The sequence below is a fragment of the Lipomyces japonicus genome (genome assembly GCF_038497905.1).
Source record: "Lipomyces japonicus strain CBS 7319 unplaced genomic scaffold V1514scaffold_5, whole genome shotgun sequence".
Taxonomy (NCBI): Eukaryota; Fungi; Ascomycota; class Lipomycetes; order Lipomycetales; family Lipomycetaceae; genus Lipomyces; species Lipomyces japonicus.
The window spans coordinates 44,792-67,483 of record NW_027117817.1 but is presented as its reverse complement, the minus strand read 5'-3'; the positions used below and the strand labels follow the sequence as shown (position 1 = coordinate 67,483).

At 46.7% G+C, this 22,692-nt stretch overlaps 13 protein-coding genes across 13 annotated transcripts; 4 read left to right on the top strand and 9 right to left on the bottom strand.

The window, feature by feature from the left end:
* The first annotated feature begins 7 nt into the window (after positions 1-7).
* Positions 8-1,501, top strand: V1514DRAFT_325357 (glycoprotease family-domain-containing protein). The gene is made up of 2 exons (XM_066926606.1): positions 8-1,162; positions 1,238-1,501. Exons 1-2 carry the CDS (start codon positions 123-125, stop codon positions 1,443-1,445), a joined length of 1,248 nt encoding a protein of 415 aa, XP_066785303.1. The 5' UTR covers positions 8-122; the 3' UTR covers positions 1,446-1,501.
* On the bottom strand, positions 1,102-3,087 carry V1514DRAFT_325356 (26S proteasome subunit RPN7-domain-containing protein). Its single transcript, XM_066926605.1, has 3 exons — positions 2,948-3,087; positions 1,750-2,894; positions 1,102-1,674 (listed from the first exon to the last, which is right to left on the bottom strand). Exons 1-3 carry the CDS (start codon positions 3,006-3,008, stop codon positions 1,504-1,506), a joined length of 1,377 nt encoding a protein of 458 aa, XP_066785302.1. The 5' UTR covers positions 3,009-3,087; the 3' UTR covers positions 1,102-1,503.
* On the bottom strand, positions 3,088-4,988 carry V1514DRAFT_325354 (kinase domain-containing protein). The gene has a single exon (XM_066926604.1). It carries the CDS (start codon positions 4,782-4,784, stop codon positions 3,507-3,509), a length of 1,278 nt encoding a protein of 425 aa, XP_066785301.1. The 5' UTR covers positions 4,785-4,988; the 3' UTR covers positions 3,088-3,506.
* On the bottom strand, positions 4,989-6,427 carry V1514DRAFT_325353 (putative calcium calmodulin-dependent protein kinase protein). Its single transcript, XM_066926603.1, has one exon. The coding sequence runs from the start codon at positions 6,269-6,271 to the stop codon at positions 5,129-5,131; it is 1,143 nt and encodes a 380-aa protein (XP_066785300.1). The 5' UTR covers positions 6,272-6,427; the 3' UTR covers positions 4,989-5,128.
* Positions 6,115-7,114, top strand: V1514DRAFT_325349 (Longin-like domain-containing protein; the record flags this gene model as incomplete). Its single annotated transcript, XM_066926602.1, has 4 exons — positions 6,115-6,387; positions 6,446-6,668; positions 6,745-6,915; positions 6,973-7,114. Coding segments are annotated over exons 1-4 (644 nt in total), but the record flags the coding sequence as incomplete, so codon positions are not given.
* V1514DRAFT_325347 (GGL domain-containing protein) lies at positions 6,899-7,667 on the bottom strand. Its single transcript, XM_066926601.1, has 2 exons — positions 7,361-7,667; positions 6,899-7,266 (listed from the first exon to the last, which is right to left on the bottom strand). The coding sequence occupies exons 1-2, from the start codon at positions 7,504-7,506 to the stop codon at positions 7,143-7,145; spliced, it is 270 nt and encodes an 89-aa protein (XP_066785298.1). The 5' UTR covers positions 7,507-7,667; the 3' UTR covers positions 6,899-7,142.
* On the bottom strand, positions 7,668-9,465 carry V1514DRAFT_325346 (amino acid permease-domain-containing protein). Its single transcript, XM_066926600.1, has one exon. It carries the CDS (start codon positions 9,428-9,430, stop codon positions 7,754-7,756), a length of 1,677 nt encoding a protein of 558 aa, XP_066785297.1. The 5' UTR covers positions 9,431-9,465; the 3' UTR covers positions 7,668-7,753.
* Positions 9,466-11,658: 2,193 nt separating this feature from the next.
* On the bottom strand, positions 11,659-13,614 carry V1514DRAFT_325344 (uncharacterized protein). The gene is made up of 3 exons (XM_066926599.1): positions 13,431-13,614; positions 13,303-13,358; positions 11,659-13,229 (listed from the first exon to the last, which is right to left on the bottom strand). Exons 1-3 carry the CDS (start codon positions 13,465-13,467, stop codon positions 11,748-11,750), a joined length of 1,575 nt encoding a protein of 524 aa, XP_066785296.1. The 5' UTR covers positions 13,468-13,614; the 3' UTR covers positions 11,659-11,747.
* A 23-nt stretch (positions 13,615-13,637) lies between these two features.
* V1514DRAFT_325342 (Glyoxalase/Bleomycin resistance protein/Dihydroxybiphenyl dioxygenase) lies at positions 13,638-15,133 on the bottom strand. Its single transcript, XM_066926598.1, has 3 exons — positions 14,759-15,133; positions 14,359-14,693; positions 13,638-14,281 (listed from the first exon to the last, which is right to left on the bottom strand). The coding sequence occupies exons 1-3, from the start codon at positions 15,071-15,073 to the stop codon at positions 13,726-13,728; spliced, it is 1,206 nt and encodes a 401-aa protein (XP_066785295.1). The 5' UTR covers positions 15,074-15,133; the 3' UTR covers positions 13,638-13,725.
* A 778-nt stretch (positions 15,134-15,911) lies between these two features.
* Positions 15,912-18,180, top strand: V1514DRAFT_325340 (WD40-repeat-containing domain protein). Its single transcript, XM_066926597.1, has one exon. The coding sequence runs from the start codon at positions 16,297-16,299 to the stop codon at positions 18,103-18,105; it is 1,809 nt and encodes a 602-aa protein (XP_066785294.1). The 5' UTR covers positions 15,912-16,296; the 3' UTR covers positions 18,106-18,180.
* V1514DRAFT_325338 (uncharacterized protein) lies at positions 17,958-19,119 on the bottom strand. The gene is made up of 2 exons (XM_066926596.1): positions 18,975-19,119; positions 17,958-18,892 (listed from the first exon to the last, which is right to left on the bottom strand). The coding sequence occupies exons 1-2, from the start codon at positions 19,003-19,005 to the stop codon at positions 18,210-18,212; spliced, it is 714 nt and encodes a 237-aa protein (XP_066785293.1). The 5' UTR covers positions 19,006-19,119; the 3' UTR covers positions 17,958-18,209.
* On the bottom strand, positions 19,120-21,011 carry V1514DRAFT_325337 (P-loop containing nucleoside triphosphate hydrolase protein). Its single transcript, XM_066926595.1, has 3 exons — positions 20,682-21,011; positions 20,522-20,615; positions 19,120-20,428 (listed from the first exon to the last, which is right to left on the bottom strand). Exons 1-3 carry the CDS (start codon positions 20,949-20,951, stop codon positions 19,257-19,259), a joined length of 1,536 nt encoding a protein of 511 aa, XP_066785292.1. The 5' UTR covers positions 20,952-21,011; the 3' UTR covers positions 19,120-19,256.
* Positions 21,012-21,135: 124 nt separating this feature from the next.
* On the top strand, positions 21,136-22,653 carry V1514DRAFT_350274 (Brix domain-containing protein). The gene is made up of 2 exons (XM_066929401.1): positions 21,136-21,203; positions 21,263-22,653. The coding sequence occupies exons 1-2, from the start codon at positions 21,189-21,191 to the stop codon at positions 22,508-22,510; spliced, it is 1,263 nt and encodes a 420-aa protein (XP_066785291.1). The 5' UTR covers positions 21,136-21,188; the 3' UTR covers positions 22,511-22,653.
* Positions 22,654-22,692: the final 39 nt, after the last annotated feature.

Sequence of the window (22,692 nt, the reverse complement as noted above, 5' to 3'; positions counted from 1 at the left end):
TTAATTAATTGAATTGGGACCAAAAAAAAAAAAAAAAATCCCGAGTCCGGTTCAATTAAACAAAATCAACCAAAACAAGCCTGTCCCAAGAAACAAGCAAAAAAAAAAAAAAAAAAAAATAAATGCTGCGACCGAGATTACTCTCGCATCAGCAATCATGGAATTTGCAATGCCTGCTCCGACGAACTTACAAGGTTCTCGGCATCGAAACCTCGTGCGATGACACGTCGTTAGCCCTGTACGAACGATTGCCAGGCCGGCCACCAATCTTGTTAGATTATCGACATGCGTCATTAAATAATTCATCTTACGGTGGCGGCATCGTGCCAAACCTGGCCCTGCGTCATCATCGCCTCAACCTGGCCACGTTGGCGGCACAGATGTTTGGCACCGACCAGCCCACGCACACGTTGGGACCGCAGGACCTGATCTGCGTGACCCAGGGCCCCGGCATGCCTGCTTGCTTAACCGTCGGGCTCGAGTTTGCAAAAGGCTTGGCCATCGGCCGCGGCTGCCGCCTGATTGGCGTGCACCACATGCTGGCGCACTTGCTCACGCCCAGGTTGCTCACGAACGGTGACGCGCCTGAGTTTCCGTACTTGTCATTACTGGTCTCTGGCGGGCACACGATGCTGGTGTTATCGTCGTCCGTGTTGCGGCACGAGATTGTGAGCAACACGAGGGACATTGCCATCGGTGACGCCGTGGATAAATGTGCCAGGCATCTCGGCATTGCTGAGCGTCACATGAACGGGCCAGCGTTGGAACAACTGGCCCGGTCGTTTGACGTGGCCGTGCAAGCTGGCGAGTGGCAACCGGAAAAGGTCAACGTGTTTGATCACAGCGGCGTGCCCGTGCCTGATCCTCGTGGCATCACGGTCACGGTGCCGTTACGAAAGGGCAGCGACCGGACGTCCGTCGTAGATTTTTCGTTTGCCGCGTTTGAATCCATGGTTGACCGCGGCTTGACCAAAAAAAAAAACAATGTCTCGGTCGAATCCAGAGCATTAATTGCAAATCAGGTCCAACGGGCCATTTTCAAACACACGGCTGAAAAAGTTAGCCTGGCAATCAACACCGCAATCCCACGATCGTCTCGGGAACGCATCTCACACTTTGTCATGGCCGGCGGCGTGGCTTCTAATTTGGAATTGCGAAAAGCGTAAGTATACAGTCCATATTCACTACTACTACTACTACTACTACTACTACGACCGAAGTTAATTTTATAAAACAGGATTTTGGCCGTGTTGCCCAAAAAATGGCAGTTTCATTGTCCCCCAGTTGAATTGTGCACCGACAACGGCAAGATGATTGCCTGGGCTGGCATCGAACTATTTGAACATGAAAAATTGCAATCTGATTTAACTATGGGACCGTTACCGAAATGGAGCCTGCAATCAATCTCCTCCGGTACGGATTGGCACGTGCGCGAGTCATTGTAAAATAAAATAACCCAACGTTTTGTAAATACTACTCATTATAAATTTTTAATTATTACTATTATTTTTCTTTTTGTTGTTCTTGTTGATTACCCGATGAGATTTCAAGACCGCCTTGAATAACAGCCACGTTGACCAGCAGCAACCTGGCACTGATCTCATGACTACTGGCCACAGCCATAACCTTGTCGTATGCTCCAGACCGTTCGTCTGAAGTTGAGTCCACAAAGTACTTGCCACCAAAGAATACGTTAGCAAAAAAAAAAAAAAAACACGGTAGCTAATGACCGAACCATTCAAAACTCACGTTGTTTTCCAAATCCAGTTTGACCGTTAGCTTGCCACGACAAATCAAGTCCACCAATGAGTCCCGCACGTTCGTGACGGTCACGTCAGCACCGAACCTGTCGGCCATGCGTGTCAGCAAGCCACGCTTGTATGCCTGCACGTATTGCACGTAGCAATTCTGCCTGATTGTGTCAAACAGCTCCGGCACGTGATCGGCCAGCCATAGGTCGATATGGTAACCGGGCCGGTGCCGGTCTAGCAAGGCCCATACGGTGCGATAATCCAGTCGCAGGAACGCGTCCACCAGGTCTCGCACGTGCGGTTCCGGTTCCAGCAGCAGGCCGGTCGTGCTGTTATCGCACATGCGTTGCAAGCTGGCCCGGTCGAACGTGGCAAGCGCGCACAAGCCGATGTATACTGCCACGTCGGCCGCGGACACGAAGTTCGTGATCTGCCGCTTGCTGACGACTTCGCCGTCAACATCACCACCATCGCCACCAGAAGGCGAGGTGGCAGGTGTGAATGAATCTGTAGGCAATTGTAGAAACACGCAGGCCGCGCCGGCGTAATCCGCTGCAGCAAGCAATCTTAACCCGCGAGCAACAAGCACGAACGGAGTGTCGGCCGATGTCGTTGTTGTTGTAGTTGTCGTTGTTTTTCCTTTAGTTGTCGAACCAGCAAGAACCGGAATGGCATCCAGTTTTGCCAGCGCAGATTCGACTTGTGACCAGTTGTGCTGGTGCAATCCGATCGCGACCAGGTCCAGTTGCAAGTCCTGCACGTGCCGGTGCGTGGTGCAGTATTCCCGTTGCCTGGTCAGGTACTTGCCGGCATTGTTCAAATCAGCAATATCAAAATAATAATCTGCCAATTCAGCATGAGCCATGCGAATGGATTCCTTAATCAAATTGTTTTTGTACGACTTGAGTTCCAATTGCAACTTGTCACCACGCGCGCGCACGTCTCTGGACACGTTCTCAACCCATGCCGGATCCGCATTCGCCACCGCAGCCAAATCAAGACCGCCAAGACGATTAAGCGTTTCAGAGTATCGAGATACGTCGGCCGAAACAGCTAAGCGAGCTAAAGCGAGCGACAGCGCATCCCTTAACAAACCTGGGCTCCGATCGGCAATGAACAGCAACCTGTCGACAACGCCACGACCTGCCAATTACACAAGGTCAAAAAACTATTTAAACATTAATAACTGTATTTACCAGAATACGCTTGGATGTAGGATTCGAGTTCGACCAGCGGCACATCGTCTTGAGCGGCCATTGGGTGTTCCGTCGCGCAAGCGGTAAGCAAATGCAAGCCCGCCGCGATATATTAAGCCGTGACGACGTTCATAGTTCAAACCCCTTAAAATTTCACAATCAATTTAATCAGTTGAACAAGTTCTTATATTCGACCTGACCAAAACCGTATGACAGGCTGCGTAGATGCAATACATGATTTGTAGAAACTACAATTTACGTGGTACGATGAAACCAAGTAGAATCTCCTAGCTAACTTGTGACATGGAATACATAGCAAGGTGCAAATCCATCACCCGCTTTTCTCGCCATGCCCTGATCATTACTAGCATGCCATCTCCAAATAGATCAGTTCTTGGTTCCGCAATACGTTCAAGTCTTAACCTATCTATTCCACATGTCTTCTTGGGGCGACAAACTAGCTACAGGAAGTCGATGTAAACCTTGCACGCAAGTTTCTGTGCAATCAAAAAAAAAAAAAACATGATCATGAAATTCTTTATAATACATTAATATACACTTAGTGGCCCACTTCACCAGCCTCGCAGACAACAATCTCACGTCCCCATTCAGAATTGAGCACCTGCTTGCCGGTGATTCTGCGGGCAGGATGCGGGTCCAGAATGGAATAAACCACGTTCCTGCACCGGGCCCGTTCCAGTTGTTCGATTGGTTCATATCCAGCTTCGTGTTTGCGACCTTCAAGATATTTCACGTAGTACTCGTCCTCATCCCGCTTGGCAATCTTCCACAGGTGACGACCGGTGCGCATGGCCATGTAGATCACGCCGGTTGCCCAAATATCAACCGGCCGAGGATCAAATTCTTCCTCCGTGTATTCCTCCGGCGCAATATAAGGAGCAGACCCACACACGCCGTTGGTAAGGTGCACGTCGCGCTCCCATGCCATGCGGAAGCATTCGCCATTACCGAAATCAGTGATCTTGAGCGCACCGCGTTGCGTGAGCAGTAAGTTTTCGGGCTTCAAGTCCCTGTGAGCCACGCCCATTTCGTGCATGTACACGACACCACGCATAAGTTGCTTGAAATAGCAGTCTGCTTCCTGAGCTTCAAGCCTGGTGGCGGACAAGATAAGCGAGTACAAATCACCGCCGGCGCAGAATTCCATGACTTCGCAGTACTCGCCACGGTCGTCCTGAATAAGGTCAAGCGTGTGAATCACGTTTTGATGCCTGAGCGACGACGAAATGCAAAATTCGGAAGTTAATCGCTTTGTGTAGCGCTTGGCAGACTCTGTAGGCCGGCGGCGAAATTCTTTAACCGCGTAAAGCTGTTCGCGCATGCCGGACTTGTCGACCTTGTGAGAGATGCGCACGACGCCGAACGCGCCCTTGCCAATGATTTCGTGACACTTGCCATATTTTTCTACCAGCGACACTGGCGCACCAGTGGGGTCCTTGCCACCTGAGCCATCTTTGTCCTTTTCTTTCTTGTTGCCGGCCGCGACGGCGTGTTCACGTTGCAGCAGCCAGGACGACATTAGTGAGAGTGCATGTGATGATTCTGAATAGTCGTCATTGTTAACGTCGTTGTTCCGTTTTCTTGCGCCCACCATGTCACGAAGCATGTTTGCCAGGCGTTCTTGCCTGCGGGCGCTCTTGAGCTGATGCACGTGAGACTTGCCATCATTAGTGAATGCAAATCGGGTGGTGGATGTGGTTACGATATTGGACGACGCCAAGCTGTTGTTGTTGTTGCTATTGTTGTTGCTGTTGTTGCTGTGATTACTGTCCCTGGACGACGACTGCCGGGACAAATCTGGCTTGAAGAGCTGCATGAAAAAGAAAAGATGAAGCACACAGGCAACGCAAGCACTCTGGCACGAAGGACCGCCCGAACCGAACCGGACAAACGGAAAAAGAGAAAAAAAAAATGAGACGCAACGAGGCGGCGCTCAAAACATGGCGCCGAAACGCAGACGCAAAATTACAAAATTTGATCAGAACGGAGTGCAAAACCGAGGATGAAGAAGTTAACGCTAGGGAGTGAGAAAAAGCAGAAGAGGAAAAAAAAAAAAGCGAAGAAGGAAAGAACAGCGAAGCGACGAAGACAACAGGGCAAGGGGAAGGGCAAGGGGAAAAGGAAGGGCCAAAAGGGCGCAGCCCGCTGACTCAGCGGCTGCTAACTGGCTGGTGGCGCCAGTGCCGTCACCCATGCGTGCACGTGGGCTGCTGCGGCGGTGATGCGGGTTTGAGGGTTACGGTCCAGCAGGCGGGTCTCCAGCTCGGCCAGCAACGACGACGACGACGCAACCGGCAATGGGCCAGACACAATAGCATCACACACGGAGGCTGCGTGTGGTCCTGTGAAAGGCAGCGTCCCGCCAGATACCAGCACGTGCAAGGTCACACCCATAGCCCACACGTCGGCCGCCGTGGCCGGGCCCGGTGCGAACAGGGCCGGCGCAATGACCTCAGGGGACAAGAACGCTGGGGTTCCCAGGCCAGGATTTGTAGGCGTAACGACTGAGTTTGTCGTAGTTGCCACTGCCAGGCCAAAGTCGGCCAGCTTGACTGTGCCTGACGACGTCACGAGCAGGTTGGCGGGTTTGATGTCACGGTGCACGACCCCGTGCGCATGCATAAAGGCCACCGCGGCTGCCAGGCCCTTGAAGCACCGCCTGCACGCATCTTCATCGGCGGCAGTGATGGCAGCCTGCACCGGTCCTAATGCGCACCATTCCAATACCATGTACACCGAGTCGTGCCTGGGCCCGGTATCGACCACCTCGACCAGGCTGACAATGTTATCGTGCCGCAGCTGGGCCAGCAATGATGCCTCCTTGCGCACGACCGCAAGCGTGTCGTTGCCGTACAAATAATTCGTACCACCGTCGTGATCTTCGTGGTTGTTATGCCGTAGTTTGGGTGACCTCGGCTGAAGCTGCCGCCGTCGCATGCGGGCCTTGGAAAACTCCTTGACAGCGTACTCAGCCCCTGTCGTGACGTCAATTGCTCGCCGGACTGACCCGTATGATCCGCGGCCGACTTCTTCCTTAATTTCGTACTGGTTCACGCCAGCGTGTGCCGTGCTTGTGGCGAACAACCGGGTTGCCACGGTGACAAGGTCGCCAGTCTTGAGCCCGTCGTCGCGCTCATGGCCAGGTCCGTACACGACAATTGGCGGTGGCACGCGCGACCGGGGTCTGCCTTGCAACGTGCTCATCTGTACCGTGTGCAATTTGGTGTGGTTGCAAGTGTAATTGTCGCCGCTAGTGAAGAATAGTACCGTCATGCAGCATGTAGAAAATACAAGTAACAACATTTCCGCGCTCGCTCCCTATCGGCTTTTGCTTTTTTACCCTGACTCTGCGAAGCCAGCTTCACCACATTCACTTCCAGCCATGACCATATATTCGTTCTGGATCTTTGATAGGCATTGTATGCAAAGCTATTGCTTTTGGGGGCTGCTTGTTTGGTGAGTACTAATTTGGTTTAGGTCAATGCACTTACCATCGCGACTACAAGCGACCGGGCCGCAAGCTTAGGCCTGGCAGCGACAAGCTCGCGACCGGAACCGCCACGGTCACGATTCCAGACCAACCACAGCAGCAGCGGCAGCAGCAGCAGCAACAAAATGCATTATCAGTCGAAGATGACTCGAAGCTCGTGTTTGGTGTTGTTTTTTCGCTTCGAAATATTGTTTCTAAACTAGCCGGCGAGTACGTTGTGCCTTACTTAACTCCCGCTGTTTCTGCCTTGTAATTCTGACTCTTTCCTCGCCTGCTACGGTTACAGGAAAGAACCGTTTTTTGCATTCGCGACTTCAAAGTATAGGCTTCATTTTTTAGAAACATTAACAAACTTGCGGTTCGTCATGGTCACCGACCTGTCCGTCGACGGTTCAAATATCAGGCCAATTCTGGAACAAATCTACGCCGGCCTGTACGTTGAATACGTGGTCAAAAAGTAAAGTCCTCAAATTTTTACTTTTTATTTTTATTTTCTTTTAACACAAATTCATAGCCCGCTAAGTCCGGCGGACCACTCACCGGAAAGCTATTCCGTTGACAATGAGTTATTTGCACTCGGCTTGGACCGGTTCCTGCGGCCTTTGGCCATATTTGAATAATACAATAATCATAGTAAAAACAAAAAACTGGCACTGTATTTCTTTATAAAAAAAATTAATTCATTTACATCAAGCTGCAACACCCGCTGCTACTCGACTGTGGATTGTACGGATCATCCTTCTTGTCCACCGATCCCCACACGCTAGGTAGCATAAAATCCCGCGTGTTCTTTGTGTATTCCACGACCCTACATAATCCCCATAAGCATGACCTCCTCCCAAAAAAAAGAAAAAAACCAAAAAAAAAATAAAAAAAAATTGAAATTTGTAAAAATAACGTACAGGCGGGATGCCTCAGACGTGCGGACGCGAGGCCGGTTTAGATCGTCGGTCAGGCGCACGACCAGGTCGTTCAACCGTTTGAGCTTAAGCTCGGCCATAGATTGCTTCTTGTCGCGCACCGCGCCTACATTGCCCACCGCACCCATGTGGTTCCAAGAAAGAAGCGTTGACAATGCGACACGGAGCTTGTGTGTGGGCAAAATGATGTCGATATTGTTGATTGATTGGAACGACAGGTTGCGCACTCGGCGGTGAGGCTGAACCCGGGGGTTACCCTAATGCTAAACTTATATCTAATTACTTTTCAAGTTCTAAAAAAAAATACAAGCTTCAATTTCTAATCTATAAATATCGTGCAATGACAATTTGCGGAAGATTGGTATGCATTGCTACTTATGCCTCTATGCTACCTTCTTGCCCTCGCTTCACCTTCACGTACCGCACGCCGCCGGTATCGGTGCGCGCAGCCACAATATCATAACTGCCAATCCACGGCAGCAATCTGCTCCATATAGCCCAATACACGACGCCCATGCCCAAGCATGACATGCCCGCCGCAGCAGTCACGGCCGCATTGCCACTGGTGCCTCCATTCATGACCAACGGCGTGACCATGAGAAACACGTTAGAAGCAATGTACGTGACCGTGACCGGCAGTAGCGACCGGAATGGTGACCGCCAATGCTCAGCCTTGCGATGTTGCAAATACACAAGGCCAGATGCCACCAGCATGTTCATCCATGCCGCAGGGTACGTGTTTAGATCGATAATGAACTCGTAGGCCTCACCACTCGGCGGTGCGGTCAACACGATCACCGTAATCAGCCAGTGCAGGCCCAATCCCATCACAGGCACGTTGACATCACTGGCAACCAACTTCCAATTTGCCCACTGCCGAGGCAGCAATCCTTCCGACGCAAACTCGTGATTAACCCTGGCATGCGCATAACTAACCACCAACACGTTGCCCAAGTTCGACAACGCCACCAAAAACGGCAAAACCCTGGCGCCGGCACTGGCTCCAAACACGCGCCGAAAAAAAAGTCCGGCCACGATGACTCCGGACCGGGCAATCTCTTGCCTGGGGATGACGGCCAAATATGCCACGTTGGCAAGCACGTAGAGCACGGTCACGCCAACGATCGCCAACGGTGCTGCCACGGCCAACGTCCGGCGCGGGTCACGCAGCTCTGACACCACGTAGTTGGCATTCTCCCATCCACGGTACGAATACACGACCCGCATCAGCGCAGTCGCATACCCAACACTGGTGCCGCTGGCTGCGAACCCATCTGATGCAAACCCGCTGTCGGCAAACACGTCGGACCAGGAATTCACGTCACCATCATGCGGTACGAGACCTAGCACGGCCGCCATGCCAGTGCAGACAATAAACGCCAGCACGACAACTTTGAACATGCCCAAAACGTTAAACAAGCGGGTGCCCAGGTTCGGCCTTAGCGACTGAACCAATACAACCACGCTAATGCACGACACAGCTACAGCTCGCGCGATGGTCTCGGAAGGCTCGTCCGCGCCGGCTGCAAACAGCACGTACCGACCAAACGCAAGACAGTTGCTGGCTGAAAATCCCAACAAGATCATTTGACTGAAAAAAACGCAAGTGATCAACAACCGAGGTCGTCGATAAACTCGTTCCAAATAATTTTTCTCTCCGCCACTCTTGGGGATGGCCAGGCCGAATTCCAAAAACACACTCATGCCGGTCATGGATAACACGCCGCCGGCCAACCACATGAGCACACTGGCTCCAGCCGAACCACAATTTAATAACACGCCTGAAGGTGTCGAAAATATGCCGGTGCCAATCATTTTGTTTAAAATTAAGAAAACTGCAGACGTGATGCCGAGCTTGCCCTTACCACCGTCGTCAAACCCATCTGCCGGCGCACTGCCTGCTTCATCATCGAATGACCGCGCTGTCAAATATTCACCGTCGTCCACCTCATTAGAAAAATCATCAAAACTAGCCAAAGTATGCTCTGACAGGCTCGACCGACTCGACTCGGCACTCGACCGCACCGGCTCGTACACTGTCGCTTCTGCCATTGTTTTTTTTTGTTTTTTTATCGCATATCGGCGGCAATTCTTATCGCTAACAAAACTCGCGCGGTGCTCTTTTTATGCATAAATAAATTCCATCAAATTTACGTAATAAATTACTAACAGGGATGAGCCCTAGTGATTGGAACCAGTCAATAAGTTCGAGACTGCGAAGTTCCAAAGCGAAGGAAGATTTAGCACACAGAGAAGTATTCAGAATCCATTTTACGTCAAGCAAATAAAGCAGCGAAGAATATTTCCCCCATAAGTGGTTCAGATCTGGCCTACGGAGAAAACGAAATGCCTGACTCTGGACTTTAAAAAGTTTCGAGAATTGGAGTCGCTCTCCTCTTTCAAAAGTCGGGAGGGATTGAAAGTAAACTGTTCAGAGACCGAGTTTGTAGCTTGGTATAGATTAGTTAGAGCAGATTTAGAGCAATGATTTGATAAACTTGCAGTTGTTTCTAAGGAAGTCAAAGAATTAAGCCCGGAAGTTGCTGAAACCCGATACCGGAAAAAGGTTGGACTTTTAATAAGGAACCCCGCATCCGAGGAACTAAACCTTCTGATTTTTGAGCATGTATCGGAAAATTTAGATTCAGCGAATGGAATTAATTCTATTCAGCAATTGACCGGCAAGGTTTACAACAATTCCAAGAAGAAATATGATTTTATTCCCTGGCTTGACACTTTCCTTTGAACCATCCAAAATGACAATTTTGGAGCTCTTAACCAGCATGGATCTCTTTTTTTGCGAAACTTCTAAAGGAGAAAGTAGAGCTATCACAGGACTTGCGGTTTCGACTGACGTATGCTCGCATTAGTCCGGCCACTAGAGAATATCAAGCTATAGTGGACAACTTCATTGCACAGTCGCCTCCTCCGGAAAATATTTATTCGACTTTCGAAGATATTATTCGGGCTAGAGAGAGTTCACGCTATCCAGATGGAAACGCACCTGTTTCTCACACGAGCGGTGAGGTTTACGAAAATAATAAAACTTCGTCTGGATGCGTTTGATGTGATAAATGCCCGATCCGATACAATTGCAAAAATGTGCGTGGATACAATATTGAGAATTATTGTTTTCTTTGTAAGAAGAAAGGACACGATACGTCATTTTGCTATCGGGCAGAGTTTCCAGATGGTAAGACTCTTGGTGGAAAGAAGAAAGGAAAGTCTGAAAGATGCGAAGCTAAATTCTCGCAAGCACTAGTCCCTTTTACTGAAACACCGATTACGGGGTACAGTGAAGTTTTAAATGAGCTTGAGTATGACACAATTGATGGGACCGTCAACCTTTCAGTTGATGAAGGGGCCAGGTTTGACTGGGTAGCAGATACGGGTGCTACGTTTCATATGTGTGGTAACGAAGTCATGTTTTTAAATCTTGTGGAGTCTCCGAGGGAGTTTCGAACTTCTCAAGCCAATGGAGATATAATCCGAAGTCGGTTAGTGGGGGATATTCATTTGAATCTCAAAAATTCGGATGGGCTTGAATCCACTATCCATCTGTCCGTCGTGATCTATGCAAAAGAGCTCGAACGATCAATTATTTCACTTGGAGTCTTAACTGCTAACAAGCCTTACAAGTGTGTAATTGAAGATGGAACCATGGTCATTTGCGATTCAATCAAGAATGTATCATTTGTTACTGACAGAAGATTTCATGAAGGTAAGCTCTTTGTCTATCGCACAGCATCGTATCATGCTGGAGTAGTGAATCTGAGCATGGCCCTTTGGCACCAGCGTCTAAGGCATACTAGCGCAGAGACCATCAGAAATATGGCGCGCCATCAGTCAGTTGAGGGAATCACAAATTTGACTGACAAGGAAGACCAAGTCTGCGAAACTTGTGAGCTAAACAAAACCACCCGCAGATCACCCCTTGGGGCTCGCGTGCACAATTATGAGCCTCCAGAGTGCATACATTCAGATGTATGTAGTCCTCTCGAAGTAGAAGGTGCTGTTACGAAGGAACGTTACGTCGTAACCTTCATAGATGATCCTACACATCACATAGCAGTCTACCCTATGAAGAATAAATCTGATGTTGAAATGGGTTTTTTTTACATTACAAAACGTTTATGGAGAAGTTGACTTGGTTTCAATCACCAGGGCTCATACATAACCTGTTAGGATTGCGCGCTTCAAGAAAAGATTAGCCTCGTTGAATAGACAACAAAGATAGCAAAGAAAGAAAAAAAATTTACGGGAAAGAGTCTAAATTACAGGAAGGAAATAGCAATGACATACCCTAAACAAGGTATAGTATCAACACATTGTGTTCTATAACTAAAATCTATATACAACCCAACGTAAGCTACACAAGGCCTTGCTTGCGCAGGTCATTGTACACTTTCTCACTCATCACGTTGCCCTCGTCATCTTCGACCTCTACTGCCTGCTCTTTCCAACTGTCCTGCTGCCGGCGGTCTTTCTTGATCTTGTCCCACAACTTAAGCGCATCTTCAATCGACGTGATTTCCCTGAACATGGATGAGGATTGAACCCCCAAGCACTTCAACCCGTGTACGTGCCGGGCCTCAACGAAATGTTTTTCAAAAGCCTTGCGGCCCATGTAAATGTAATTACCACAAATCTCACACGGATATTCGACCCCCAAGCCGTGCAATTTCCAGAGCCAAAACGGGATCGGCTTGCCGTCCCATCCCAACGGCAGGTTCAACGGATTATACACAGCACCGTCAGCGTCTCGTTGTTGGCCATCTTCGTCCTGATCGCCAGTGCCTTCACCGTATCCATCATCATCGGCTTCACGTTCTAGTGCTTCCAATTCTAATTGCCGCTCACGATCAGTTAATGCCGCCTTACGCTCGACATTGACCTTCGTGTCTTCGCGAGCCTTGCTAAGCAATTGGGCCAATTTTGTAATCGCAAACTCGTCCCGGGAAACCTGTTTTGCTCGCAATTCTTGCTTGCCCCTTTTAGCGGTGCCGTTATTGTTGTTGTTAATGTCGTCCGATGCTGCTACTGATGCGGCAGCGGCTTCATTCTTCTTATGCTTCTTGCCATTCAAATGGGCATCAAACACGGTTTGCTTCTCAAACCTGCGATCGCAATACTTGCAATACAGCCTGTTCGCCTCATGATCATCATCATCATATGTTTTTCCATTATTTGCTGCTTCCACTGAGGCTTCAAAATCGGCGTTAATCTTGACTATTACTCCGTCCGGGTCGTTTAGTGGCTCGGTCCGGCGCAGGAATCCTTCCAAGTACGCCCTCAAATCAGACACATACTTGGCATACGCTTCGTCACGCTTGGTACTGTTTATAATGGCCGTAGAAAACTTGTCAAACAGGTCAAGGTATTGCAGATACGACACGCGGCGTACAGACGTGAGCTTTTGATTTAAATATTGCTCATGCAGGCTGATCAGGTCAAGATACCTACCCAAAGCTTCCTCGCCGGAAAACAGGCCATCGATCGTATCCGCCACTGTTAGCTCCTGCCCACCATTAGAATTTTCCGTATCACCCGCTGATTCAATAATAAATTCATTGCCGCCATTGTTCGCTGTCCGCCGTCGTCGCTTGCGGTAAGAATCTTCAAGATTTTCGATCGGTTGATTCGGATACCGGCGATGATGTTCCTTGATCCGTTTTAACTGGGAATAAAACTCATCAAACGGACTTGACGATCCTCCACCCAGTAATGTGGCCAGTTCTTGTTCTCGTGCGCCATCTTCATCCTTAAATGAATCTAATAAAAATTGACTTTGATTGACAATTTTGTCTAAAAGCTGAGCATTTTCATGTTGCTGAACGATTTTTTCTCTATGCTAAAAACCACGAATAAAATATTAGATTGGTTCTAATCGGCATGGAAAAAATTAAACATATACACAAACTTACATTCCGGGGAGGAGCTACCAGTCGGTCTGATATCGCTTTCTCCAATTGATCGACATCTACATAGTTTCAACCAGACATTTTAGAATCAAGCAATAATTTGCACGTCATTTTTTTTGTTGTAAAAATACCTTCTAAAGCGTACCGTTGAAGTTCGAGTACTGACATTTATTTATATTGGCTTGTTATATTGAATACTTGCTACTTTTCAGATTCCTCAGATTCAAGCGAAATCTTGTCGAGTCCTTGTCTGTGCACTAAGCGACCAGATCCGCTATATGGCTAAAACGCACAAACGTTTAGGGTTGCCACAACAGTTTTTAACAATAATGAGTGGTCTTGTATTAAAATTATTTTTTTTTCACTATATATACACAAAAATCATGTTATATATATCATTTGCAAAGCAAAAAAAAAAAAAGATTTTTACAAAAGATTGCCTCGCTTGGCTTGCTCGCGCTCAATGGCTTCAAACAAGGATCTAAAATTACCACCGCCAAACCCTTGCGCGCCTTCTCGTTGAATGATTTCATAAAAGACCGTGGGCCGATTGGAAGCATGATCCTTGACGAATAATTGCAACAGATAGCCTTCGGCGTTAAAGTCAACCAAAATGTTTAATTTTTTGATCATTTGCAAATCTTCCTTAATGGTCACTTTGCTGTCTCGCATGCGTTGTTCTAAGTCTTCATAGTACGTGTCTGGCACGTCAATGAACTTGACCCCGCGTCGGCGCATCTCCGTTACACACGACATGATATCCTTGGTCAGCAGGGCAATATGTTGAATGCCGGGACCATTATTATAAGCAAGGTATTCTTCAATTTGTGACTTGCGAATACCTTTGGCAGGCTCATTGATTGGCATCTTGATTACGTTGTTGCCCGACGCCATGACGGTAGATTTCAATGCCGAGTATTGGGTTACCACGTTATAGTCATCATCAGAAATGAATTGATGAAATCCAAACACGTTTTGATAACTATTCATACCCCTCTGAGTTAGTCATACCAGGGGTTTTCAGAGCAAGTACCAAAAAAAAAAATTGACATGACTTACTAGTCACAGACTTTGTCCATCTCACCCCAATTCTGGTTAGCGACAGTGTGATCAATAGCGGCAAATTCGACTGGGTTTAACACTTGGTTCAATGGGTCGTCTTGTTCAATCGACTGGTATCCGGGCAAGAACGTGCCCTTGTATTCGTCTCGTTGCACAAACGTGTGAGTCACGTCGCCAAAAGTGGCAACCGTGGCCATCACGACCTTGCCGTGCTCGTCGGATTGGCTGACAGGCTTCATCACGGTGTGGGCGCCGTTTTGGGTTACGGCGATCCAGGCGTCCGTTGCATTGGGCACGTCCCAGGAGATATCCTTGACACCGTCTCCGTGCTTCTAAGAACGCATAGTTTAGCAACTGGGAGGCTTGTCCAAAATGCTATACATGCGTCCACACTTACCTCAACAAATTGCAAAACTTCCTTAAGCTTTACCATTTCTTCCACTGGCACGCCATTTTCAAGCGAAGCATCACTCATCTTTTGCGAGCTTCTAACAGGTGACACGAATTCAAACGTGACATTACCGTTACGAATAACTTCGTGAGTTAATGTCCTGTTTTTGCCCACTTGCATCTGCTTGCGAGCGATGGGGCGGAACCCCATGCGGGCGATATGAAACACGGCGGACTGTTTAGCATTACCACAATACCAAGTGACATGATCAAAACCGCGCCAGTATTTGGCAAGTGCTTGAGGGTCGTTAAGGTAGCTCATGATTAGATAAATATGATAATATATATATATATATATATATATGTATATGTATATTAAATACAAAATTGTTTTTTAAAATGCGTTAGAAAAAGAACATTCATGTCTTTTTATATATATACTCATTGCTACGCTATGGGTATTGTCGTGGGATTAACGTTCTGCGTTGATCTGGGTTCAATTTGGCTTCATGCAAGAAGATGCGGATCGTTGTTGATCGCTACTTCTTAATTTAAACCCCAACGCCAATTGATCGGAACATAAAACAACATTTTTAATGTTTTATTTTTTTGTTCTATGCATGGCTACGTTTATAAATCAAGTACTTTTCCCATTTTGACCTTTTCTTGCCATAAAAATAATCATACGTGACGAAAGGTTAAGATATCGTACGATTGATTAACCAAAATTAAGCCCAAATGATGATTATAACAATCTCATAGGTTTGTTTTCTCCCCTTTTCTGATAAGAACAAGACGAGAAAAAAAAAAGGGATATGATTTCAGTCACGGCACGCTCTTTCCCTTTGCTCACCAAACATGATTAATGTCAAAAAAAAATTCTATATAACAATGCGTTCGCAGCAAGTTTAATCAGGTTACTTGCGGTAAAAAAAAAGATCGACAAAAGGAAAAACAATAGAAGCCGAAAGGTTAGTTATCGAGGTTACGTAATTTTGACTCAGGGGGAAAAGTCGATTAATGCCCAAATTGGGTTAGCGTACAAACCAGTCAGTAGGAATTTTTTGACGCATTTGGATGTTTGTTTGCTTGCAAACGAACGCTTATAAAAAAAAAAAAAAAAATTACCAACTTTACAACTATTTCGTCAGCGTGTAGTTGTTATTCTCCTCTCCGCACTTACGTTCGTTGACGTTCACGTTTACGTTGGCCGGTTTGAGTCAACATGCCAGCCTCCCGCATGGCCGGATTAGGCTAATGAGCCGCGCTAGAAGCCAGGGATGACAGACAATAAGCTCGCGTAAAATTTCCCACTCACAATCTACGCTCGATGCGGTCAGGTTTGGGATTAAGGCCATGGCTCATGATGGCTGGGTGAATATATGCTTCCGGTGAATGGAAGGAGTAAAAGTGCGATATCATCTTGAAGGATTTCATTAATACTCCCTTTTCGTCCCATCCCTCCGGGGTTTCTCTCGTATTGATTCATCTTCTCGTAGCAAAGAAGACAACTTGACAACAAACCAAAAGAAAAGAAAAAAAAATATGCCATCAGTTGCTGGACTTTTCTTTAACGATGACATTGGCACGGCACAATTGGGCGTTCAATTAGAACGGCAAAACGCAGTTCGCCGATCAGATCCCATCAAATCGTCACTGTCTCCATCCGTATCATCATCATCAGCAGCAGCATCGTCACAACAGCCGCAGCAACGACTACGCCGAAGAGAACTAGGTCAATCGTCATCAAAAATTGCAACCAAATTTTCGGAATGCAGGAAATTACCCAAGGTCGACCGCAAGGGTGAAGCATGGCTTCGAGAGTTAGTTCGGCCTCCGTCGTTGGAAAATTTAAAACCGGAATTGCAGACGTATCATTCAAACGTGCCGGATACAGCCAAGCATTTAACTTGCGTAGCAGCGCATCAGGCCTTACCTCTGGTTGCAGTTGGCAGCGGCGGCAGAGAAAAGAACTTGTTTATATACGAAATGACCAAATCACCATCATCATCGAGACGACGGAATAACAATAGCAAAAAAAATCATGATCAACAGCAACTACTGCACCGGCAAACAGTCACGTTGCCGCACATTTATAGTTTGAGCTGGGCGCCGGTTGGCAGGTTTAGTTCCAGCACCGTGATTGCGACCGGTCATCGCGACGGCATCGTACACCTCGTTAGTTTGCCTGATGCTTCGAACCCGAATCCGGCTCGCGTTGTCAAGAAATTTAACCATGCTGCAGACCATTTGCGACGGTCATCACCATCATCTTCTGCATCTGCTAATGGCTTGTCACGGATATCTCATTTGGAATTTACATCAGCCGGGTGGACGTGTGCACCGGATTCTTCACTCTTGTCACTTTATGGCGATTCTATATTCTTGTGGGATCTGTCCCGTGGCCACAGCAACGTCAACTACAATAACAATCATAATCGGCCAATATTTCATCAACGCATATCATCAATAAATTCATTTCATGCATCACCATTCCGTGATGGCATCTTATCGCTGGCTGGTGCATCCGGAATTTCGCTCATGGACGTGCGATCCAAGTCGCGTGGACTGCTGCGGCCCAAAGTGGCTAATCACTGGGAATCCACCGTGGTAAAATGGTCGCCTTATAATTCTAACTGGATCGCGTCCGCGCATGAGGATTCAAAGATTCGGATATGGGATATTCGGGCTGCACAGCCGTTCGCTGAATTAACCGCACATGCGGACATTATCAATTCACTGGATTGGTCGGCGTCAAATCAAAACGAATTAATTTCTGGATCGGCAGATCAGTGCATTAACATTTGGGACGTCACAACCGAGTCGTTTGCGTATGACTCGGCAAAGTCAAAGGAAAAGTATTTTTCCAAAATTGAGCGAGCTCATTCGGCAACCATCAACAAGCCCAACGTTATGGAGAATTCGTCATCCCTTTGCAGGCGCAGGGGCCTATTTACTATTTTGGAAGATCCAGATAATGCGGAATCATTACGACGCTCCACAACCGGTGATCCTGTCGCGGGTGTCAAATCATACAAGCAACCTGGAACGGTCTTGCAAGTTGCAGCCATAGACTCATCAAGAAATGAGTTCTGTTCGATCAATACCGAGTGCCAAATCGCTTTGCACCAGACCATGCCAGTGACGACGTCATCAACGCATTCTATCGTGGACGACGAAGACGAGGACGATGATTATAATGAAGCCTACGGTGGTCTCGACATTAATGACAAGTTGCGCAGGACCGGATCGAACGCGAGAAGTATTCATGAAGCAGAGAGAATGGGGTTCATAACTCAGCGTGGGTCCATACGGCGGACTCGAGCGATGCGGCCAAGCGACATTCAGCAATAACTAACAAGCCATCGAAATTTTGAAAAATATTAATTAACATTAGATTTTTAAAAATACATGATAAATTATGCTCAATATTAAATTATGAAATGTCGTACTAGAAGTTATTGCGTCAACTGACTAAGCTTACTGTCAACAATTTTGGAAATATAATCGTGAAGTGAGCCTCCCAATTGACCTTTAAGCTGATTTTCAATCTGCAACGTGACCTGCTTTTCTAGCAACTTGCCCATGAGGTCGACCTCGATGTTGACCGTGTCCCCCACTTTCTTGCTTGCAGTCACAATTTTTTGCTGCGTGTATGAAATCAGCATGACCGAAAATGCCTTTTTGTCTTGCTCATCAACGTCAATCACGGTCAAGCTGGCACCATCAACCGTGATAAACCCTTTCTCCACCACGAACCGCAGCACGTCTGCATCCTTTGGCCTGAACCAAAAAGTGAACGCGTTGCCATCGGGAGTGATTGATAAGATCTCGGCGGTCGTGTCAACATGACCTTGAACGAAATGTCCGCCAAACCGGACGTGCCCAGCCACGGCTCGTTCCAGGTTAACCTTCGAACCGGGACCGAGTCGGGACAGGTTCGTGCGGCGAATGGTTTCCGGTGCCACGCCGACCTTGAATTTTTGCTTGTCAAAATCAGTAATGGTAACGCACGTGCCATTAACGCTGATGGAATCCCCTAAGTGGGCGTCTTCGAGAATAATATCGCAGTCGGTAATTACAATCGAACTGCCGTATCCTCCAACATCTGACTCATCCACCTCGATGTACTCCACAACGGCTACACAACCAGCGTTAGTATAAATCAGATTGCCGACTAATTTTTTTAAAATTAGCTTGAAATCATAATTGAGCTGACATACTTCCGATAGTCTCAACAATTCCAGTAAACATTGTTAGTGCACCGTATTTTTTTTATTTTGCGAAATTTAAATAAATCTGACGGTTGCCACATGCTTTACATATAAATTGAGATATAGCTTAAAAACTGTGGAGACGCCGGGTAAACGCTTACCAAGAACCTGGCCGACATTTGTCATTGCTGCTATGTAAGCATTAGTGGCCAATTGACGGTGAAATCTTTATCGATGGCCTGTGCTGCTTCTTACAGATCATGTAACGATTTATTGCTACAATTAATTGTACTAACTCTCTTCTTTGTCCATGTCATCACCACGCTTCCGCTTGCCCAGCCTTTCCTTCGACCGGCTGATGCCTTCCGTCTTCCTGTTTTTCCTCTTTGCATGCAATTCCTTCATCTCATTAATCGCTTCCCGCTGGGCTTCACCAACCCGCTCACTCAGTAGCATTACTGCTTCCTTGTCAATCGCGTATTCGTCCAATTTTTTGCCCAGAACTGCCTCGATCCGCAGATACAGTTCAAGATCATACTGCGTAACCAACGACAAACTCTTACCCGCCCTTCCAGCTCGAGCAGTACGTCCTACCCTATGAATATAAGCTTTTGAATCTGTGGGAATGTCGTAGTTTAACACGCAGTCCACCAGCGGGATATCCAACCCGCGGGCAGCCACGTCGGTCGCTACCAGGATCGTTCGTGCGCCAGACTTGAACTTTGCTAACGCACCGAGACGAGATGACTGAGACATTTGCCCATGCAGAGGTACGGCGGAAAATCCTAGGTTACGCAAAATAATGGCCAGTCGTTCCGTGTCGTTGCAAGTTCTGGCAAAAATAATCATGGACTGGCCGGCCATGTCATTCACAAGGTACACCAGATACGTGTCCTTGTGCTTGAAAGGGAAAAACAAGTAGCTTTGCAACAAGGTCTTCACGGTTTCGTATTTTGTAGATACTGCGACCCGCACCGGGTTTGCCAGCGATGCGCGTTGCAATTTTTCAACCTTTGAAGTCATCGTGGCACTAAACAATAATGTTCTTCGTTCCCTTGGGATCAAAAGTAGCAATTTATCAATGATGGGACCGAAATCCATATCAAGTAACCGATCAGCTTCGTCCATGACGAGATATTTTAGTCCTCGCAAGCTAAATCCTTTTGTGTGTTCCAAATGATCCATCAGTCGGCCCGGCGTGGCAACAATCACATGAGGCTTCTTTCCCAATGCAACGCTTTGAGACATCATGTCCATTCCACCAACAATAACCGCACAACGCAGGCCGATGGTCGATCCCAGTGATTCAAACTGTTCGGAGATTTGATACGCAAGTTCACGGGTCGGTGCCAGCACGCAGGCAAACAAAGGCGATGGCTTTTCCCAAAGTGCTTGCAAGATCGGAATCGCAAACGCGGCCGTCTTGCCGCTACCTGTTTGTGCAAGTCCAATCACGTCCCGTCCTAAAAAAAATCCGGGTCATCAGGTCAGCTCACGTATTGCACTAACCTATAAAACAAACAAACAAACAAAAAAAAAAAAAAAAAAAAACTTACCTTCAAGAGCCACGGGAATTGCTTGCTGTTGGATTGGTGAAGGTTTTTTGAAGTTCATGTTTTTGCAAGCCTCGCATATTTGTGAAATAACGCCCTGAATAACGATTTAGTCTAGAGAAAATTACGTGCAGGACTCGAACGGCCCAGGAGGTTGACATACCAATTCTTCAAATGTCTCGACACCTTGTTCTTCTACAGGTGTTTCCTTGTCATCGTTTTGTTCCTCTTGAATAGATTCTGAATCCGATTCAACATCATGATCTTGTGGTTCTAAAGATTGTTTCTGTTCTTGTTCTTGTTCTCGTTCTTCATCTTCGTCGTCAGTCGTAGCTTCTTTTGCTGGCTTGGACTTGGCCGCCACTTTCCTGGTAACCTCAGCAGTGTCTGATTTCTTTACTTTCTTTGATTTAGTTTTTTCTTTGACAGGCATTTTGTGTTGGATTTGTAGAAATGTAATAAGAAATTTTTTAAACAATAGTATTTATTTTACATTATATTCCCAAGCTCTCTTTCTTGCCTGGGAAAAAAAAAAAACTCCCAACCGAATGAGATTTAAAGTTTGAATGCGCCCAGCGCCGATAAAATTATTTTTCTCACTATTGCATAAGCTTCAGCGAAATTCTTTCAAACTATTATTTTTCAACAAATTTACTAGTAACCCATAGCAATGGTGAAACGAAGGGTAAGGAACAATGGTCTAATAATATAATGAAGCATTTCACTAAATCATTACAATTTTAGCAGAAAAAAAGAACGCACGTGGCAGGGCCAAGTCCGGCCGAGAGCAAGATCCCTCAGTCGATGGTTTTGCGAATCGGCGGAGCCAACGTGGGAATCAGCTTGTCACAACTGGTGCAAGACGTGAGAACGATAATGGAACCACATACTGCTGTTAAGTTACGGGAGCGCAAGGCAAACAAGTTGAAGGATTACCTGGTAATGGCCGGCCCGTTGGGCGTATCGCACTTGCTTCTTTTTTCCAAAACCCAGTCGAACGAAACATCACTCAGAATCGCTCACGCACCTCATGGACCGACCATTCATTTTAGAGTATTATCATATTCACTTTGCAAGGACATTCGTCGCGTGCAGCGTCATCCGCTGATTCCCAACGTCGAATTGCAGACGCCACCGTTGCTCGTGTTGAACGGATTCGCCCCGCCAGCTGATGCCGAGACGGCGACGGATAAGGCACACTTGCGCTTACTCACGTCGATGTTTCAAAACATGTTTCCCGTAATCACTGCATCAGGTCAGGCCATCAAAAAGATCAAACGTGTGATGCTGGTCAATCTGAACCAGGAAACCAACGAAGTAGAAATACGTCATTATTTGATCTCCACCAAGACGTTGATCCGAAGGAAACCGGTGCCCAAGTTTAGAATTAAAAAGGAAGAAGAAACTGAAAAGAGCATTTTCCACGATGAAGATGATGAAGATGATGAAGATGACAGGGATATTCGTGATGAAGATGATGTTCTTGAAAGTGAAGATCAGATGGACGAGGACGAAGACGAAGACGAAGAAGAAGACGATGATGATGATGATGAAACTGATGAACAAGATAAAGACAAATTTTTACCTTATGGATCATCAAATTCAAAGGCTAAACTTCATAAACTTCTGGCCTCCAAAAAACGTCTTTCCAAAAACTTACCAAAGCTAGGTAAAAAGAAAGATATTGCCGATTATATTTTAAAAGAAGAAGATGGAGAATTAAGCGGGGTCACAAGCGAATCCGAAGCCGAAGATGATGACATGCTTGATGATTCATTTATTCAAGACACAAAGCCACGCGCTCAATCAACTGGCAAGAAAGCTGTCAAACTTATCGAACTCGGTCCTCGATTGAAACTAAAACTCATCAAGATTCAAAACGGGCTTTGCGAAGGTGACGTTTTGTATCATGCGTTTGAAACTAAAAATGGCAAAACCAAAAGGCTCAAAAAATCAAAGCAGACTAAGCGAACTAAGCGGACCAAGAGTTAAATTTTCGTTTTGTGTATGATTTATATAGATTTTGAAGAAAAAGCACAATTGTCTTTTGAGTTAATTAATGCTAAAGTAAAAGAAAAAAAAAACTGATTCGATCAATTATTACTATACATAGTGAACTAAAAATTTAATAAACACTCAGACTGAGAGGGGGAAAAAAAAAGCGAGAGCAAAAA

Bases quoted from the DNA above. Each gene is read 5' to 3' on its own strand.
- V1514DRAFT_325356 (XM_066926605.1), bottom strand. From the start codon at position 3,008: ATGGCCGCTCAAGACGATGTGCCGCTGGTCGAACTCGAATCCTACATC. The intron at 2,895-2,947 runs GTAAATACAGTT...TGTAATTGGCAG, and splicing joins CTACATCCAAGCGTATTCTG to GTCGTGGCGTTGTCGACAGG. The intron at 1,675-1,749 runs GTGAGTTTTGAA...TTTGGTGGCAAG, and splicing joins AACTGGATTTGGAAAACAAC to TACTTTGTGGACTCAACTTC.
- V1514DRAFT_325337 (XM_066926595.1), bottom strand. From the start codon at position 20,951: ATGCCTGTCAAAGAAAAAACTAAATCAAAGAAAGTAAAGAAATCAGAC. The intron at 20,616-20,681 runs GTATGTCAACCT...ATCGTTATTCAG, and splicing joins TCGAGACATTTGAAGAATTG to GGCGTTATTTCACAAATATG. The intron at 20,429-20,521 runs GTAAGTTTTTTT...GATTTTTTTTAG, and splicing joins AATTCCCGTGGCTCTTGAAG to GACGGGACGTGATTGGACTT.
- V1514DRAFT_325357 (XM_066926606.1), top strand. From the start codon at position 123: ATGCTGCGACCGAGATTACTCTCGCATCAGCAATCATGGAATTTGCAA. The intron at 1,163-1,237 runs GTAAGTATACAG...TTTATAAAACAG, and splicing joins AATTTGGAATTGCGAAAAGC to GATTTTGGCCGTGTTGCCCA.
- V1514DRAFT_325347 (XM_066926601.1), bottom strand. From the start codon at position 7,506: ATGGGTGCGGTGGGCAATGTAGGCGCGGTGCGCGACAAGAAGCAATCT. The intron at 7,267-7,360 runs GTACGTTATTTT...GGGATTATGTAG, and splicing joins ACGTCTGAGGCATCCCGCCT to GGTCGTGGAATACACAAAGA.
- V1514DRAFT_325346 (XM_066926600.1), bottom strand. From the start codon at position 9,430: ATGGCAGAAGCGACAGTGTACGAGCCGGTGCGGTCGAGTGCCGAGTCG.
- V1514DRAFT_325344 (XM_066926599.1), bottom strand. From the start codon at position 13,467: ATGTCAGTACTCGAACTTCAACGGTACGCTTTAGAAG. The intron at 13,359-13,430 runs GTATTTTTACAA...GAAACTATGTAG, and splicing joins TCAACGGTACGCTTTAGAAG to ATGTCGATCAATTGGAGAAA. The intron at 13,230-13,302 runs GTAAGTTTGTGT...CGTGGTTTTTAG, and splicing joins TGGTAGCTCCTCCCCGGAAT to CATAGAGAAAAAATCGTTCA.
- V1514DRAFT_325342 (XM_066926598.1), bottom strand. From the start codon at position 15,073: ATGAGCTACCTTAACGACCCTCAAGCACTTGCCAAATACTGGCGCGGT. The intron at 14,694-14,758 runs GTAAGTGTGGAC...ATGCGTTCTTAG, and splicing joins AAGTTTTGCAATTTGTTGAG to AAGCACGGAGACGGTGTCAA. The intron at 14,282-14,358 runs GTAAGTCATGTC...GGGTATGAATAG, and splicing joins ATGGACAAAGTCTGTGACTA to TTATCAAAACGTGTTTGGAT.
- V1514DRAFT_325353 (XM_066926603.1), bottom strand. From the start codon at position 6,271: ATGTTGTTACTTGTATTTTCTACATGCTGCATGACGGTACTATTCTTC.
- V1514DRAFT_325354 (XM_066926604.1), bottom strand. From the start codon at position 4,784: ATGCAGCTCTTCAAGCCAGATTTGTCCCGGCAGTCGTCGTCCAGGGAC.
- V1514DRAFT_325338 (XM_066926596.1), bottom strand. From the start codon at position 19,005: ATGTTTACTGGAATTGTTGAGACTATCGGAA. The intron at 18,893-18,974 runs GTATGTCAGCTC...CTGGTTGTGTAG, and splicing joins AATTGTTGAGACTATCGGAA to CCGTTGTGGAGTACATCGAG.
- V1514DRAFT_325340 (XM_066926597.1), top strand. From the start codon at position 16,297: ATGCCATCAGTTGCTGGACTTTTCTTTAACGATGACATTGGCACGGCA.